The sequence below is a fragment of the Amia ocellicauda genome, chromosome 1, assembly GCF_036373705.1.
Source record: "Amia ocellicauda isolate fAmiCal2 chromosome 1, fAmiCal2.hap1, whole genome shotgun sequence".
NCBI lineage: Eukaryota > Metazoa > Chordata > Actinopteri > Amiiformes > Amiidae > Amia > Amia ocellicauda.
The window spans coordinates 29,576,733-29,596,437 of NC_089850.1; the positions used below are offsets into that span (position 1 = coordinate 29,576,733).

The 19,705-nt window shown below is 40.1% G+C and overlaps 1 protein-coding gene across 3 annotated transcripts in view; it reads left to right on the forward strand.

Annotated features, from left to right (window-relative positions):
* Positions 1-7,266, forward strand: part of wasf1 (WASP family member 1) — a 92,623-nt gene extending 85,357 nt beyond the window's left edge. For all 3 annotated transcript variants that reach the window (XM_066701176.1, XM_066701186.1, XM_066701196.1), the window contains 2 exons: positions 5,060-5,640; positions 6,091-7,266. In XM_066701176.1, coding sequence (XP_066557273.1) covers positions 5,060-5,640; positions 6,091-6,248 — 739 coding nt within the window. In that variant the 3' untranslated portion in view covers positions 6,249-7,266. The remainder of the gene's footprint in view (positions 1-5,059; positions 5,641-6,090) is intronic.
* The last annotated feature ends 12,439 nt before the right edge of the window (positions 7,267-19,705 follow it).

The window sequence follows — 19,705 nt, forward strand, 5'->3', positions numbered from 1 at the left end:
TACCAACGCACACGCACACCTCCTGAACTCCACTGGTGTTTGTACAGAGCACTCCTCGGATAAAATGGAATAAAACACTGCTTACCATTATTCAAGCCCTTGCTACAGTGAAAGTAAGCATTTTCGTATGATTCATTTTAAAGATTAAATTTGTTGTGCTGCAAATGGAATAAATGCAAATGCCAGCAGAGCGAGAATGACACCTCCTCAATTATTACCTAAGCACAGTGGGTGGAATCTGAACAGCAAATTAAACTCCAGTCTCTGGGCTGATTTCTGTTGTCAGAAAATTACTTTTTAAATTTATTTTATTTGTATTTATTTTATTGTTTTCTTAATATCTAGTATCCACTTCAAGGCAGATGTCTTCAAGCCACAGTAAACCTTTCAATCATAATGCATTACAAATAGAAAAGACATCCATTGCAAATAAACTGATAATGTGATCCAGTGCAGAAAACTGAAAACAAAACCACTGAACAGATTTCCTATTGGTCATTTTCCTGCAGAGACACCTCCAACCGCCCACCTACAAGTGTGGAATTCCAAAGAAACTGTAAAGAAAATATTCTTAAATTAACAAATATGTATTTATTTTAACATAACGTTTTAGTATTGTGTAACTTCTTAGACTTTCAGGGTGAATTTATTTATCGCCACAATTGATTTGCTCTTCATTACAAGATGGTAATGTAACCCCAACAGTAACACGGTGCAGTTTGACTACTTCAGAGTTTCCAGAAATCTAAATATCCAGAGCCTTGTTCTCTACATAGGTAGTGAAGACTGTTCTGTGAGGCACCTACAAGTCATAACTATTCATGTACTCTAGGTTATGTATGTTCTCTTCTATAATCATTTGCCAAAGTTTTTATTTTGCTTTAGTGATTCACCTAACATGATTATCAGCTAATTGAAATCAAATGGATTTTCCTGCGGTGTCACTTCTTGGATGTTGCACATACAGCAGCCAAAACAGCTAGAGTCATGTCTAAACTGACTGGTGGAAGAGCATCGGAAGTACATTATCTGTTGACTAAACATGCTTCATAATGCTTGACTATTTCATCACATTTTCTCTTGAAGCCTTTGTTTTATCTAGGGCACTTAAAACCTAAAAGAAAAAAACAGATTGGTTCTTATAACCGTCTCCCTAATAGTTCCCAGGATCCTCTCATTAGGATGGATGTGAATGTAATTATTGAATTCTTGATCATCTTATAAATTCGTACCTTGATTTAAATTGTCTTGTTCGTTGAAATGGGATATGAGCCCTTGTTGTAACGTAAACAATTCGGTCGCCTTGCAGGAGCAGTAAAGTATTAGCAGCAGTGATGTTGCTTTGACTAAACTGATGCCCCCCCTTCAATGAAGGGAAATTATTTTGCATATCTGCTTCAGCTGGTGCAGCTTCCTCGTGATTGGCCTGATTAAACGGGTCCAAAACGAGAGAGCTGTGGAGCATCATTTAAAGTTATACAGCCTGCAAAACAGAGTGGAGACTGAGCAGGGGTGTTTGACTCCTGAATGGCAGGACTTACTATACAGACAAAACAGTTTTTTACAATTCAAATTAATAGGAAACATAATACATTTTTATTGCTTTACAATAATGACTGTATTGATAGAATGTGCTCCATACACCCAAACAACTTTGGCAAGGTTCCCAGATCGAGGATCCTTAAGATATCATTGGTGTTGGGGCAGAGGACCAGTTTTGTACCACGCCAGTAAATTAACGATTGATTGAGGTTTAATGCCGAATGGAAGAATGGGTTTCACCTCAAGGGAGCATGAATGTCAAATTAAATTGTCTTCCCTACTTCTGGAGTAATTACTGTAGACATCAACGAAAGGAAACTGGGAGAGATCTTTACAACAAATAAATAAATAAATAAGCAAGTACTGCCCAGTGACTTTTCCAGCTCTACTACATTAACGGCTGACTGAGCAGATTTTCCACTTCTCTCACAGGGCCCGGTTTTAATGCATCTAAATCCAAATCTCCAACAGCTAAAAAAGAATCTAGCAGATCTGTCAGCTGCATCTCAGAAATAATTGGTACTGTTATTAAAAAAAAAAAAAAAAAAAATGCAGCCTGTTGCTACAAGGGGGAGTTTACACACATACATTACCATCCTTGACTGTTTCTCAGTCCTCTGTTGTGGACCTTACATACCTTTACCCTGCCATTGTGAATTTTTTGTGTTCATTGTGCCGCTGTTGTTTTTTAGTTTTTGTCTGAACATTCTTTAATCGTTGCCCTCAGTAGTAGAGGTAATTAATTGGTGGTAAATTAAATTCCTGGAGACACTAATCCCGCCCACAGCACATATAAATACAGGGCTCAAACAGCAACAATTTGCCTTTGCAGCAAACTCGCTGGTTATTACACGTGGCCAGGCCATCATTCCCTCAGCCAAAGCTAAATGCATTACACTCCATGCATCAAAGCGTTATTAGGGTTTGGCCGAAGCCCCTTCATCATCTTTTGCTTTTCAACATACATTTTCAAAGGTCTGTTTTCCTTGTCTTCTTTTTATTATACTTAATCTTTCTGCTTACAACAGGGTTTTTGTTTTAAATTCCAGTGTTTGACACACCATTGCTGCGTACTTGGTTTAAACCAATTAAATGACTAGGTTACAGTCATGTTTTATACTTTATTTTGCAATTTTACTATATAATGCTCTTATGCTTATGCTGCTGATTTAGACCTCTTTAACCCTCCACTAATGGGTTAATTTAGTCATAAAGAGTTTTATTTATTAGGGCACTGAGTACATGTTGTGCACCAGTACATATGAAGATATTTTGCGTACTGTTAGAGTTGAAGGAATTTAAGCTAATGGCCAACACCAACCAACATGAAATCATCTTATCACAAAGCTGGGACTGGAACAGCTAAAGGAGAACTGCACAGAAAACATTTAATTACCTGCTCAGAGCCCTGACTTCAAACTTATGTTACAGCAAATGGGAAAGATACTAGAGTCAAACTTCTATCCCTGCTCTACAAATTAAACTGCAGTAGGAATGGCTTTTATATATATAAACTCTAGTCATCTGCTGGTCATTAAGACCAAGGGTGGGTCCTGACCTTTTTAAATGCTTAGTGAACAACTGTCTCTTAGTATTTTCTGTGGCCCCAATATTTGATAATATAGCATAAGCCAACAGTTGTGCTAGGAGTGTTTGTATCTTGATCTCGGCTTAAGGTTGAAATAATTTATTTCCGGTTTGTTTTATATATACTGAAAAATGTGTAGCATATATATCTGAATATAGTGGAGAAAGGTTGAGGGCTGCAGATTTGCTCAGGCCACTTGTAAGGTATTTACGTGCACAACCCAAGACTTGGTAAAGTGGAACAAACCTTATGGGGTGATCTTTAATGTGATACTGTATTAAAAAACAAACCATAAAAAGCCTGCTTATTTTAAGTGGAGTATAATATGAACATCATCGCTCCTCTAAGAGAAATAAACTCTTCCTTCGCAGCTGCAGGACTTTAATGATTTCATACTGTTGCTGCTGCGAAAATGCGACAGACTGAAACCATGGATTAATGCATTTCTCCCATTTTACATCGAGGGAGCTGATGTAAATTACAGCCGTCTTAGCCTATGTATGGTGTGATTTAGACGTTCTACAACCTCGGTTCCACCATTCTAGATTTAGTTTTGTATTTGTAACATATCTGCTGTAAACCAGTTAACTGACATTTTTGAAACAGCACTGTATTTAATGCAATAAAAATGTAATCCAAGGCTAGGAGCTGTCTTAAATACGTACTGAATTCGGGATCATCAGACAATTTTGTGTGGTGTATTCAGTCTGGGCTTCAGGACTGTCAATTACAGATCTGAACAAAGGACAGCTCGAAAGTTCATCTTCAGTGTGTATATATAGATATAGATATAATCTGCTTCTCAGGCAAGGCAGACTTTTTCAAAACTGAACTTTTCCTCTGCACAGGAAGCTTTAAACACTATCCAGATCTATAGACCTCCCCAAATTTTGTGCTTGGATTTGAATGTAAGCTGATCTTGCTGTGCTTCCCGCATGATACAGTCTTGCTGTTGGATGTGCAGGTTCCCTGGATAATGTTGTAATTAAGATGCAAATATGCTTGGTGTAACTGTGAATTGAACTGAATTCTATTAATACAAATAAATACAATAGCTTCTCTTGTTCGCCTGTATGTGGGGACCACTTCTCAAGCCATGGCTAACCATTTGGCCTTACAAAAGAAGCTGGACTGTGATGGCATACTCAGAGATGTCATTTTTGCTCATCAATTATGCATCAGAATACTTTAATTAGGTTGTTGCACATTTGCGTACTGTTTTCAATCCTTATAAGCATATAAATTATTCCCTCTCTTATAATGGGACATGTATTCTGAGCACACTGTAACAGAGACCCCTGCTGGCCAGAGAGGCCGATTGTATAAACTCTAGTGTCTAGATTAGCATGGATCGCTTCAGGGGATGCGAACCTGCAAAAAGGTTAAGACCCTCTGCTCCAGGCTGAACTCTCTGGGGAGATAGGTAATCCTAAAATCCCCTGCTGACCTGTAAACCCTACGAGATGTGCCTCTGTATAAAGAGACTCTTAAAACTTCCTAATGGGAAAATTTAGCTGAAATGAAGTGTGTCTGATTTAACAAGCAGGGGACTGTGAGACCCAGCAGTTGGTAAATGTTCATGGCAAAGTTTTATTCCTCATGCATTAGTTTTAAATTAGAGTTTACCAGGTACCTCCAATTTATTTAGTTGTGTACCTTCGTTTGCGTTCTGCAGTGTGTGACTATGGGGTGCCCGGGGGACAGAGTTACCATTGCATGCCGTGTTAGATAAGAAGGGCAAAACAAAAAGTCTAGTCTCCACACTTTACTCTCTGTTCTTGAAAGCTTCTTGGGAGGTTAGGCATTGCTTTGATGTGGGCTGCACTGTAGTCAAACGATAAATAGGCAGGTGGCCAGTCCTGTGTGTTGTGTATCAAGCCTTGTATGTGGTGCTCATGCTGCCATTCCCCCCTTTTGTCTCCCCTTCAGCTCCAGCTCTGGATTGACAGACAGCCGTCCTCAGTCCCCGGCCAGGACCCCAGTGTTCCTCAACCCCACCGCACCCCCACCCCCTCCACCCCCTCTTCCCCCTCCTCCGCCGCCCTTACCCTCCACACTCCCCGGCTCGGGCCTGCGCTCCACTCCTCCTCCCCCCGTGCCGCCCCCGCCTCCAATGCAGCCCCCCGCCATCCCGCCTCCGCCTGCGCCTCTCCAGATTGCCCCCGGCGTCCTGCACCCTGCCCCGCCACCCATCGCCCCGCCCCTGGCCCAGCCCGCCTCCCCGGCCCGTCTCTCACAGGCTCTGGAGAAGGGCCCTCCCCCCCAGACAGAGGGCCTGATCCTGCCCCCGCCCCCGCCGCCCCCTCCCCTGCCCCTGCCCGGCCTCCGGACCTCCTCCCCCTGCCCCACGCCCCCTCCTCCCGGCCCTCCCCCTGTGCCTTCCTTCCTGTCAGGTACTGTCCCCTCCTTCCCCACACACGCAGGGCATGGTGCCGATGTCAAGCGGCACCCCTCAAATCTGCCCGTCATCAGCGACGCCAGGAGTGTCCTTCTGGAAGCAATACGTAAAGGTGAGGCACATCAGGGTTCGGTGAGATTTTTGGAGATTTGTTTTAAATGTGTTCTAGAGCAAAGCCTGGTGAAGGAATACATCATTGTAAATACCAAGTTCAGTATGATCTAATATATACAGCTCTGGAAAAAAAACACTTAAGACCACTTAACATTGATTTCTGAACTTGGGAGTGCTCTCAATTTTTTCCAGAGCTGTATATTGAATCCTGAGCAAATATCTTAAAATGCCAGTTTAAACAAGAATGTGCTTAATTTCTGGTTTCTGTAATAAAATGTTAAGCAGCAGGTAATAAAATATGAATTCCCTGAATCTCAGCATTACAGTAACAATAATAAGTATGTAGTTAAACTGCAGTAAAGAGAGGCAGCTTTGTCCCACGATGCACTGCAAGAAAGCGGCAGATGTCACCGTGTTGGTTGTGTAACCGTGTTGGTTGACAATGCAGGTATTCAGCTCCGCAAAGTGGAAGAGCAGCGGGAACAGGAGGCGAAGCACGAGCGCGTGGGTAACGACGTGGCCACCATCCTGTCGCGACGCATCGCCGTGGAGTACAGCGACTCCGAGGACGACTCCGAGTTCGATGAGGTCGACTGGCTCGAGTGACAAACCCTGTGCAGAAAGTCCGAGTTCTTTATTTAATTTTTATTTTTTATTTTTTGTTCTTTTTAAATTTTTGTTTTGTTTTTTTCCACCAAATAAGTGCTGTTCTCATTTGTGGTACTCGTTTTCAGGGTAAAAGAAAAAAAAAATCACTGTTCTTTTCCAAGTGTTTTTTGCAACTGTTTTGTACTCATTTTCTACACGACATCTTAATTTGTTTTCCGATGATCTGATAATCTCCTGGTGTACAGTTTTAAAAAAGGAAGACGAAAATAAAAATTACCACCACGTTTTTCTTCCAGTGACTTTTCCAGAGAAGAGATCGCAGATGCTCTTTGTTTTGGAACTTGCCGTTGAGTATTAAGTCGGAGGTGGTCACCTTCTGGCTGACAGCAGAACTGAAGAACTACTGTAATTTATTTTTTATTTTTTAATACAACCGGTTTCTAAAGGCTAATTGTTTCTGGTGCAAGCCAATGTTAAGGATTTACGACTCCTGAATATATAGCATGAGCAGCTAACCTACATAATTGCATTGACTGGGTGTTTCATTGTATGCGCACTTTGTGAGTACTGACTTGAAGAAACCATTTTTAAACTACAAGACCCAAGGCAGCTGTTTATGACGTTACTACACTACATGTACAGAGCACGGTGAGCCTTACCCACTCTCTGATAACCGGACTCATGCCATTGCAGTCAGAATTGGCACCCTGCTTAGACGCAAACTGAAGAAGGATGTTTTTACTTTAATCTGCCTGTACTCCAAATAAATATTGTCATTATTTTTCAGATACTATGCCTTATTATTTTTTTGGATTATTTTTTAAATTTACTTATTTTTATTATTATTTTTTGGTTCATGAATGTACTGTGCTGTACTACTTTGCCTGCTCTCTTAAGGACTAGCTGTTTCTATGTGAAAAGACCTGATTTCAATACTGTATACTGTGTAACTTATGTAACTGATTTCCGTAACAGTTTGCTTGAATTAATAAAAGCTAATGTTATGTTTAAAGTACCTGGAAACTGATGTTGCTTTGGTGATGAGGGATTGGCTGGGGCTGCTGTTCTTGTCTCCTTAGGAAAGCTTGGAGAATATTCTCCCACACACTACCACTAGGCGCTTATTCCTCAGTCGGACAACTTTTCCCAATTTATTAATTATATATTCCTTTGAGAAAATAAATTAACACTTCTCATTTTCTAAACCTTTTTGGTGACGTGCTCATTAAACTGGGAAAGGAAGAATAACATCAAGGGCTCGGTTTGGTTGTAACGGAGTAGAACTGTCTGAATCTGTATTGCACTCTTGTAGCTTTCTCTCTAGAAACCCTTTGCACAAAAACTCTGCAGCAGATATCATTAGCTCTCTTTATGCAAAGTAATGATGCAGACGGCAATATATCTGCCAGGCCAGAGCTCCTGTCTTTAATATTACCTTGCCCGTAAATCTCTTCACACTGCACACTGGCCTCTTTTCAGCTCTCCCCCCATCTAACATTGCTAAGCACATCTTTTGTTCAACTTCCAAATTAGCGTTGGTGATGTGTGAAACCCATTTTTAAAAAGAACGGAACATCCTTGCATATCCGACTACAATTATGTGCAATGGCTGCCTTTTTGTGGACCTTTGCCGATCTGTAAGCCACTGTGGTGCAGTGAGGGCGCACTGGGTGGACTCCACCGCTCTCTTCATGCTCAACAGAGGCTCTGATATGTATTTCAGTTGTCCCACCTCTCATCCAAAGCCTGGGTCTAAGGCAGGAAACTTCAGATATTGAACACTGCTCCTCAACACCAGAATTGCAATTCAATTTAAAACTTATTCAATTACATTCTTTGTTGAAACCAGAAGATGTTTTGTTCAAATTACATTAGTGCAACATGGACTTCTATGGCCCAGTCATATGGGACACTTCAAAACATATAGAATGTAATTTACCGGATTACACTAATAAAAAAACTAAATTAAACGGGAAGACTCCCACTAAGAATAAATGAAAGGAACATTGTCAGGGTATAACAGAGCGTGTATATGGCTCAGGTTGGCATTCCCAGTCCTCAAGGGCTGAAGAGTTTCCTGGTTTCCATCACAGGTATTGCTTATTTAATAGAAATCATTATCAGGATTAAAAAGTCTCATGGCCTGTTTAGTTCTGGTCTTAATCAGTTGCTAATTAAAATGCATAAAACCTGCAGAAAGTTGGCCCTAGAGGATGGGAATTTGCCCACGCTGGTATATAGTATTTTTGTTTGTGGAGTAAGCTGGGGGTGGCACTAACACACACCCCACACTCAAACCTCTACCGGGCAGCTTAGATGAGCCAGTCAACCTAAGCAACATGCCTATTAAACCGATTATATTATGCATATATGCATGAACAATGAGAGAATTGCGCTTGACATGTTTTTACATATCAGAGATGGATCCACAACAGGTGAGTACAATGTTACTGTGCATCAATCAGGGTGTTTTCACCGTACCTTGTGTTCAGGGTAATCCATTTCTACAATATGGTTCTCCTGTTGTATATGTCTAAACCAAAATAAGACTAAACCACAACCCCACACAACATTGTCAGCATGAAATGTATTTGCTGGGATTTGACCCCCGAGCAGTAATGACCAATTGCAACAAACAGGATTAGCCAGCTTCATGTTACCAGCTCTGTGGCCATGCGGCTTCTGTCTCCAGGGCAGTGCATGACATGAGGAGTTGTTTCTCACATTTACAAACCTGGGCTTCTCTTATGCCTCTAGGCAGAATATGACATGACTGCAGTCTCTGACATGACATGCCTCTGTCGCTCACGTGTGAGAATGCTGAGAGTCTCACAAGGACAGTGAGGGACCTTCAACCAATCAATCAGCCAATGTATCTTTAAAGTATCATATAATGAAATGCATAACATTGCACCATGTTCACACTAAAGCAAAAGAACCCAAAGACAGTGCAACTGATCAAAATAAATCAAAGTGCATAAAACAGGGGATATGATATGAATTCTCCACACTGACATTGCCCTCTCAGTGGGAATATTGGCAATGCCCACCTCAGTTTTGCACCCCTATTCTATCCTACAATTTGCCCCCTCGGTTATTAATATTAATATTAAACTGTCTATAAGCTTCATTCATGCAACTCCCTAGCACCATTCATTCAAATCACAAACATTTTACAAGTTGGAAAACATCTCATTTTGATTGGCCTCCACACAGTAGAAGGGCGGGGTCAATTTGCCTATTTTACTTTCAAAGCTTCACTGTGCAGCTGCATGAAAAATACATTTCTAACATGAATAATTAGTAGGCAAAGTGAATAGTTTAGCAGTGCTCACAACTGCGTGAAACCCCTGCGCGTTATGGGGGATTAGAGGACCCGGCCGCGCAGCCTCAGAAGTGAGTATTGATTTGAATCGTGTGAGCGGGTTTGCACCGGTCAGTCGTGCTAGCGCATCGGATTGGAAATGCATTGTATTGGCGGGGGGAAGTGTCATTTTGATTAAAAACTGTTTTGCCTTGCATAGATATTGTGCATGTAGCTGTGTAGTGTTTTTCATAACTTCTTTTGTGAGCCGGTTAATAATGGTCCATGTTGTAAAGTGGTACGGTAGCCTGTATTCGTGTGAAAAGACAGACGTGCATGCACTCATCGATTATCGTCCATCCTGTGTGATAACCTGATGTGTGTTTCATATTGTTAATTACAAACATATTCCACGGCCACGTTGTCATCTGATGTAGGCCTACCTCTATATCAGCCCTGTCACATGGATTACTAGTACATTTGACCGCTGATAACTGAGTTAGCCAGATAACTTCCAGGATAAGTCGACAGAAGTCGGTGTTTGTTCCTCTGAGCCAGTCCCACAGCAGCACATCCTTAATGGCAAACCCGCTGCAGCGCAGGTGACTGAGTAGCTGGATCTGTGCATGCAAGCGCTTGTCTTGACACCCCTCCAACATGGCATCAACGCCCTTTTAATGCCATTTTAATTAGATGCTTTAATTTACCTGGTGCATCTGTTTTTGCAGCCGTGCTTTGACAGTAACGCGGGCTGCCTGCATGTCTGTACTCGGGTCCTGTATCTTATGCGCTGCTGCCTATTCTGCTCACCTGCACGTTATTAGGGGATACGGCTTGTTGGTGCCCCCAGTGTTCAGTGTGTGGATTGTGTAGAAATTCTATGGTTAAAGTTAAAAACCACTACTGCAGAAAGTCTGAGTCTTGAAGGGTTACATTATGAGAAATTCAAAAAGTTTTAAGATTTAAAAAACTATACAATGTACAGCAGGTAACCAGATGGCACTGTTTGACATGGTTGCTGGTAACAGTTTGGGTTTTAGTGCTTCAGTCCCAATACACCAGTTTTCAGCACTTTTATGTCTCTCATCCAAACTCACAAAAGGAAATGCAAAAAAATGAACTGGTTGAAGCTGTGATGAAATTTGTTGTGTGTTGATTACCTCCGGATCTTGATTTTGCCAGCTGTTCTCTCTCGTGATAATTGGTCCTATTGATTACCGTGTGTTTGTTACAAATGATAAAGCTGTCTGATTGTCTCCTGTTTACCAACACCGTCGTGTGGAAGAGCAGCTGGAAGAGCTGCGCACTGAGATAATGATAACAGGTGTCACTCCAGTGATTTATTAATACTAATACTAATAATGAGATATGCTATTAAATCTTAATATCCTCACTTACAGTTATGGTCCATAAATACTTGGACAGTGACACAGTTGTCATCATTTTGGCTGTGTACGCCACCATAATGCATTTGAAAGGCTTTAAGTGTAGAGTATCCTCTTTAATTTGAGGGTAGTTACATCCAAATTGGGTGAACAGTGTAGGAATTACACCCATTTTTAGATGTGGTCTGCCCAATTTTAGGGGCTCAAAAGTATTTGGACAAACTATCATAATCATGAATTAAATTTCAATACTTGGTTGCACTTGCTGAAGGCAAACCACCCCAAGAACAAGCAGGAACTAAAGGCAGCTGCAGTACAGGCCTGGCAGAGCATCACCAGGGAAGAAACCCAGCATCTGGTGATGTCTATGGGTTCCAGACTTCAGGCAGTCATTGACTGCAAAGGATTTGCAACCAAGTATTGAAACTCGCAATTTAATTCATGATTATGTTAGTTTGTTGTTAGTTTACTTTTGAACCCCTAAAACTTGGGGGACCACATATAAAAATGGGTGTAATTCCTACACCATTCACCCAATTTGGATGTAAGTACCCTCAATTTAAAGATGAAAGTCTACACTTAAAGCACATATTGATTGTTTCCTTTCACATCCATTATGGTGGCATACAGAGCCAAAATGATGACAATTGTGTCACTGTCCAGATATTTATGGACCTAACTGTATTTGCTTCGACACGGTGCTTCCTTTCCCTGAGTAAAAAAGCAGATGCCACAAAAAGTGTAGGACAGTTATGGGGGGGATCATTTAGTTTAAATGTAGTGTTTTTATTTCTGTTATTGACAACTTGAAACCTCCTTGCATATGATTAGTATTAGAGATTGATATTATTGACACAATTATTATTTTTTCTTTGTGCAACTGCATAACTGGCTTCTGTCTAGTTAAGACAAAGTGTTAGAGCTCTACAAAACCACACAGTTATAGGCAAAATTACATAATCTCAGGGCAGCCATTTTATCCACAGCTACAGGAGTCTCCAATATAGGATATAATAAGGAAAGTGATTTTAGAATTAAGTAAAAATCATTGGCTATTTTTGGCATACACTTTTTTACACAATGCACTGCTTAAATACCATCCTCTGAGTTATGTTCCTGACCGAGAAACAGTCCAGGGGAAAACACTTTGTGTTGTTCTGTAGGGTATTGTTTTAACAGGAGATTTATTCCTGTTTACCTTAGAATGGGGAGGGATTTATCTCAAATATAGAAAGAGATTGATACAATGAAGTATTGTTTACAAACATTATTGGAAGCAGGGAGAAAGCTTATATTTTGGAAAACATTGGAAAAGTCTATCACATTGGAGTTTTACACACTTGAAAGCCTTTCAGATATACATTTTGCTCAAGAAAAGCATCACCAGAAGATGGTAGCATATACCCACACAAAGCTCCTGAACCGCAACAATTCAGCTCTCACTGAATAAAGAGACTAACACATTAATGGCCTCATTTTACAAAGTCTGTAAGGGATTTACTAATGAGTAAATACATACATTTATTAGCGTTCCTGTAACATACTTAGATTTTAACTTCCAACAGTTGCAAAAAGTACCCACAAATAGTCTTAATTTATAAAACTGAAAAATGTTATTAATTGAATCAAAGCTGCTGGTCTTCAAATTGTACACATTTTGTAAATCTGACCCTAAGTCTATAAATAGGAGCTGAACATATTTCATATATGGGGGTTTTACTACTAATGTTACAGAAACTGTGGACAACACACAGAAGAATTGAAAGATGTATGCCTGGAATACCAAGAGACAAAAAAAGAAATTGATGGATCTGAAAACAAAGAAAAATGTGTGGCATCATTGAAAGAGTGAAAATGTTAAATTCAAACAGACATATTGCAAGAGGTCAAGCCACATCCCTCACCAGGTTAACTGGGTGAGAAATTAAGAAATTAGAAACAGTCAAGTAAGACTTAACTGAAATGTTGGTTAAAGAGACAAGATGAGTTAATAATATATATATATGGATATACTTATGATATTTGAAAAAGCTATGCAAGCTTTAGTCTTTGGTCAGTGCATCATCTTCTCACCGAGACTGACCTTTGAGTGTGTGTCTTAGAAAATGTTTATATAAGAACATAAGAAAGTTTACAAACGAGAGGAGGCCATTCGACCCATCGTTCTTGTTTGGTGTCCATTAATATCGAAGTGATCCAAGGATCCTATCCAGTCTATTTTTAAATGTTCCCAAACTTTCAGCTTCAACCACATCACTGGGTAGTTTATTCCAGGTTGTGACAACTCTCTGTGTAAAGAAGTGTCTCCTGTTTTCCATCTTGAATGCCTTGAAGCCCAATTTCCATTTGTGTCCCCAGGTCTGTGTGTCCCTGCTGATCTGGAAAAGCTCCTTTAGTTTGATGTGGTCGATGTCCTTCATGATTTTGAAGACTTGGATCAAGTCCCCACGTAGTCTCCTCTGTACCAGGGAGAAAAGGCTCAGTTCCTCAGTCTCTCAGTAGGACATTCCCTTCAGACCTGGAATAAGTCTGGTTGCTCTCCTCTGAACTGCCTCTAGAGCAGCGATATCTTTCTTGAAGTGCGGAGCCCAGAACTGTACACAGTATCCAGATGAGCTCTAACTAGCGCATTGTACAGTCTGAACATTACTGCCCTTGTTCTCAATTCTACACTTTTGACAATATACCCTAACATCCTGTTTGCCTTTTTTATTGCTTCCCCACATTGTTTGGATGGAGAAAGTGAGGAGTCCACATAGACTCCTAGGTCTTTCTCATGCGATACTTCATCTAGTTCTGTTCCTCCCATAGTGTAATTATATTGGACATTTTTGTTACCTGCATGTAATACCTTGCACTTGTCCACATTGAATTTCATTTGCCAGGTGTCGGCCCACAACTGAACTTTTTGGAAATCTAAGTATTTCATATCATATGCTTTCACGTGATCTACAGCTGCAGTTGCATGTTCAAAGAACTCTAATAAATTAGTAAAACATGATCTGCCTCGTCTAAACCCATGTTGACTATCTCCAAGAATATGGTTTTCATTGAGATGCTCCTCTATTTTCTGTCTAATCATTTTTTCCAACATTTTACACGTGATGCAGGTGAGACTGATTGGTCTCTAATTTCCTGGCTCAGTTTTGTCCCCTTTCTTGTGGATTGGATGACATTTGCTGTCTTCCAGTCAGTGGGCACATCCCCTGTTCTAAGTGTCATTTGGAATAATTGACACATATTGATATATAGTTATTATATAGTTATTATACATAATCGATATATAGTTAATCAGTTAAAAAGTGTTCCTGTACTTTCACATGAAAACCACCCAGGTTCCTCAACAGAGTTATCACCTCCTTCCCTGCTCAAAAGCACTTTGCAATAGCCAATATAATGTTATAATAACTCAGATATGACCCCCAACCAAGGAAAACTATGCTGAATGGTAAGCAGCACGTACAAATTAATCCCTTTCTAAGAGGTCTTCAAAACACTTAGGATTTTCTAGGTAATAATACATAACAAATATGTTGAGCACAGTATATGTTAATAATATTGTTGCCAACCAGAAACATGGTTATTTTGATATAGCCACCTAGAAACGGTTTAGATATTTAAGAACATTTATGTGCAAATAATTAGTGTGGTGCAGTGTTGACAAGAGCACTTGTGGGTAACCGTGGTCCTGCAGTGTTGTCTGGGTTTTCAGCTGAACAAATTTAACCTTTTTTCCAGGTGGGGGGGGGGGAATTTAAATAAACCAACAAAAATCTGCAGAACCTTACAGTTATGAGACAAACATTGGTTACAAATACATTTAGGACAAGAGTTTTTTGGTGTTTTTTGGTGTGGTTTATAGATAGTATGCCTATGCATGTTTTTTTAATATGAATCTATTTATACATAATTGTGGGGATCTGCCTAATATGTTTGGATGAAGATAACTGAGCAGAATGTATAAACTTTAAAGTATAAACTTGATGAGGTTATGAATATGGACAAGCACTTATAAGCCTGTCCAAATCATAGACCTTTCCAACATATTTGCCTTGGATCTGCAATGCATGGTATTTCCAAATGTAAGTTCATATTAGGTTGAATTACTGACATGGAACAGAATAAACGGTCCACAGTTGCCTATTGTTGGTCTGCAAAGCTCTGCTATACTTCTTGTTGTTGTTACTTCAAGGTGTTGCATCAACTTGACTTTGACTGTGAGAGGAGTATAGTAAAGCTTGTCCTTGTAGACCCTGCAGATATTTTCCTCAGCCTCTCTCTGCCTGCATACATGCACTGCCCTCTCTGCCCACACAGACTGATCTTTTACTTGCATGCCTCCTGAAGCACTCCTATTAATGAACAGTGTTCTCATTCTGCTCTTTATTATGTCTATTAATTTTTTTTGCTCACTATTCTTCTTTGTATCCTTACACATGCACATTTGATATATTGTGTGATGTTGTACAGATTACAGTATTACTCTTATAAAGTCAACTCAGGTGAAGGCGTCAGTTGAAATAATATGAAAAGACAAAATAATATGAAAGGTCCAGCTCCTTGTTGTGTCTGACACGTCTCTGGTGTGAATGAGCCAAGACAAAGACACAGGCAAACCTTCAATTGACTGGAAGGCACATCTCTGGAAGACAAAACCCCAGTAATACATCTAGGTTTACCATTGGGAAAGCTGCATAATCATTAATGTTTAGAATTAAGAGTTTGATTTTAAAGAAATATTGCATACATTGTAATTAGTTATAGTAGTACAAAACATATGAATATTAAGATTGCATGGCAATCTGTTGGTAATATACGAGACTAAAATAATGTGCTTCAGTTAATTTAAAATATATTATTGTATCTATTGAAAAACATTTCTTGCAACATAATTTCCTTCCTGCAGCCTATATCTGGATGCACAGCATGTGTGGACAGATCAGAAATAAATCAGGGAGGCTTCCTTTTGACAGTTTCTGTAGCTGAGTCTTGGGATAAGAAATTCCTTTTATATGCTTTTAAAGTTGTTATTTTGAGCTTGGCTGTCAGCTGAATGCTGTGGCAGTGGGCTAGCCAAAAGGAAAAAAACTGTCCTAGGGATTCCTCTCAATGACAGATAAAGTGTGTCACAATTCACTAACATTTCCATACACTTCTGCCTTCAAAAATGTAAACATGAGCTCTTGCAAGCCAATTACACAACCCACTATGGCACAGTAACATTTCTATTATTATTTGTATTTGTTTATTTTGCAAACCTGTTCCGCCTGATAAAAGCACCTCCAAGGTTTCTTAAAATCTAGGTATGAAATTAACAATATTGTATATTATTTTGTAGTCTGATCAAAGGTCTCAAACACTAATGATCTCTGCTGTCTCCCACTGTGACCATTTGTATGTGGATCCCTTTGAAGACAGTGCCAGCACAGTTTTTATCCCTCCAAGGCCCTTTCTTGAGTCTGTGAATGCTATTCTTACAGAAAAATAAATAAATTGATTCCCCCCCTATGTGTGACACTATCTGCCCACACTACCCCTGTCCGCCACCATCTTCATCATCACCTGAGTTTTAATCAGTCGCTCATTCCTTTACACTTCGTGCCCCCGCTCTTCACTCTCTGCTCTCATCTGTCACTCACCACAGCCACAATTACCTGCTTGACTATTTAAACCCCCTGGTCAATTCCTTCTACACTGCATCTTCTATTCCCTTGGTTTCATTTCAAAGCTCTACTTCTTTTGTCTTCCTGATCTCTTCTTCGTCTTCTACGACCACCGTCTCCTGGATTTTCTGGATTGTCTTGTTCGCCCCGTGATTGACCTATCGCCTGCCTTATCGACTCTGAGTACTTGACTGTCCCTGTTGCCCTGTTTACCGGCCCACGACCCTCACCCGTTCCTGGACTCCTCCGACGCTCTGCACCTGGGTTCCTTTCCTTGGCCACTGGTACATGACAATATGTAAGTATCTACAGAGTACCACCTACAGTGGATACAGAAATTAAATTAAAGTAAATGTTCATTTGAGGGCGCTTGCAAAAACTTTGTTGCTTTGTATCATAATTACCCTGAGTCTCCACTAGTCCGCTATCTACCAAATACAAGTTTGGCAGAGCACACAAGAAAGGATTTTGTTTTCATTACCTTCTAGCAGTAATTTAGGAAGAAAATGTATGCAGAGATAGTGAAAACAGAATCCTTTTTGTGTGCTCTGAAATGTATGAAGTCCAGCTTAAAGAAGCAGGGTGAGTGGTTTTGAGAAGGTCATTTGTCATTTATAATTTGTTTGTTGTTTTAATTTTAGGTTTTGTTTTGTAATTTCTGGTTTTGTAGGAACAGTAAAGAAATTGTTGATTGTATAACAGGCGTGCTGACCCAGCTCATCATAACTGCCTTCTCTGGCTTTGCGACATTAGCCTTTATACACTCACCTAAAGGATTCAATTTCTCATTAATGCAATTATCTAACCAACCAATCACATGGCAGTTGCTTCAAAGCATTTAGGGGTGTGGTCCTGGTCAAGACAATCTCCTGAACTCCAAACTGAATGTCTGAATGGGAAAGAAAGGTGATTTAAGCAATTTTGAGCGTGGCATGGTTGTTGGTGCCAGACGGGCCGGTCTGAGTATTTCACAATCTGCTCAGTTACTGGGATTTTCACGCACAACCATTTCTAGGGTTTACAAAGAATGGTGTGAAAAGGGAAAAACATCCAGTATGCGGCAGTCCTGTGGGCGAAAATGCCTTGTTGATGCTAGAGGTCAGAGGAGAATGGGCCGACTGATTCAAGCTGATAGAAGAGCAACTTTGACTGAAATAACCACTCGTTACAACCGAGGTATGCAGCAAAGCATTTGTGAAGCCACAACACGTACAACCTTGAGGCGGATGGGCTACAACAGCAGAAGACCCCACCGGGTACCACTCATCTCCACTACAAATAGGAAAAAGAGGCTACAATTTTCACAAGCTCACCAAAATTGGACAGTTGAAGACTGGAAAAATGTTGCCTGGTCTGATGAGTCTCGATTTCTGTTGAGACATTCAGATGGTAGAGTCAGAATTTGGCGTAAACAGAATGAGAACATGGATCCATCATGCCTTGTTACCACTGTGCTGGCTGGTGGTGGTGGTGTAATGGTGTGGGGGATGTTTTCTTGGCACACTTTAGGCCCCTTAGTGCCAATTGGGCATCGTTTAAATGCCACGGCCTACCTGAGCATTGTTTCTGACCATGTCCATCCCTTTATGACCACCATGTACCCATCCTCTGATGGCTACTTCCAGCAGGATAATGCACCATGTCACAAAGGTCGAATCATTTCAAATTGGTTTCTTGAACATGACAATGAGTTCACTGTACTAAACTGGCCCCCACAGTCACCAGATCTCAACCCAATAGAGCATCTTTGGGATGTGGTGGAACGGGAGCTTCGTGCCCTGGATGTGCATCCCACAAATCTCCATCAACTGCAAGATGCTATCCTATCAATATGGGCCAACATTTCTAAAGAATGCTTTCAGCACCTTGTTGAATCAATGCCACGTAGAATTAAGGCAGTTCTGAAGGCGAAAGGGGGTCAAACACAGTATTAGTATGGTGTTCCTAATAATCCTTTAGGTGAGTGTATAGTCCCCTAGTAACTGGCACCACGTCCAGACCAAACTCCACTGCAAGAAGGGGTATTGAAATGCATGACATTACATTTATAACAATAATGCTTCTGTCCATAACTTGTTTCAATTACATAACAAAGTAACATAAACCTCAAAAGATATATGTGAGTAATGTACATGAACATGGCTGTAACCCCCAGCCATTCAAAGTAATCAACAGTTTAAAATCCCCACCACACACACACACTAAGACTGTGTGCCCCCTAGCGGTACTCTGTCACACTAGCAGCAAAGAGATCCCAACAAAATAACACGAATCAACAAAATAAAACAGTCTGTTCAAAACAAACAAACAAACAAACAAACAAACTGCTCAAAGTCTCTGCCAGAAATAAGTGCACCTGACAGCGGACTTCAAACTGGACTCAAGCAACTCACCCCTCTTAAAGTGACCCAGGCTCTACTTAAAGGTACACATTTTAACTGTAATGTATGTATGCGTTTGACATTCCCACATTTCTTACCCTTATTGCAGCAATTCTTTTATCTTGAAAATGTATTTTTATTGTATTCTGCGCTTCATCATTCAGTATGCAGTGTGTGTGTGTTTAAAAATAATAGTATGTGGTTTTCCATGTACAGTACTGTATACGTTTCAGTAGACTACATGGGGTGAATTATATGATCCAGGGTTGTATGGCAGGGGTGTTGAACTTCATCAGATGAATAATGTTCCCATGATGCTTTAAAAACAAGCAAAGCTGGATTTAAACTGCTTAAATGTCACCAAATGACAAGGGCTATCAAGGACTAATATGTGGTTATTACAAAAAAAATAATGTAATGAATCTGACAAACCTCAAAGGATTTAATTGAAAGCACTTTTTATGTAATGCACGTATTAAAACATGAACCGAGTGACATTATTAAAACCCAACTGAAATGCCTTTCAGTGTTCAACAATGCCCACATAATCCACTCAGTTTTGTACTGTTATGGTTTTAAAAGAGGGAATGTCAGTCTAATGTTGTAAGCTCCATCTTTCAACACATCATAATTGTCCCTTGTTACTAGGTAACTCGGGGATATTTTATAATTAGTATTATAAAATGTCATTTGTTTATTATTCTTTCATTGGAATGGCTTA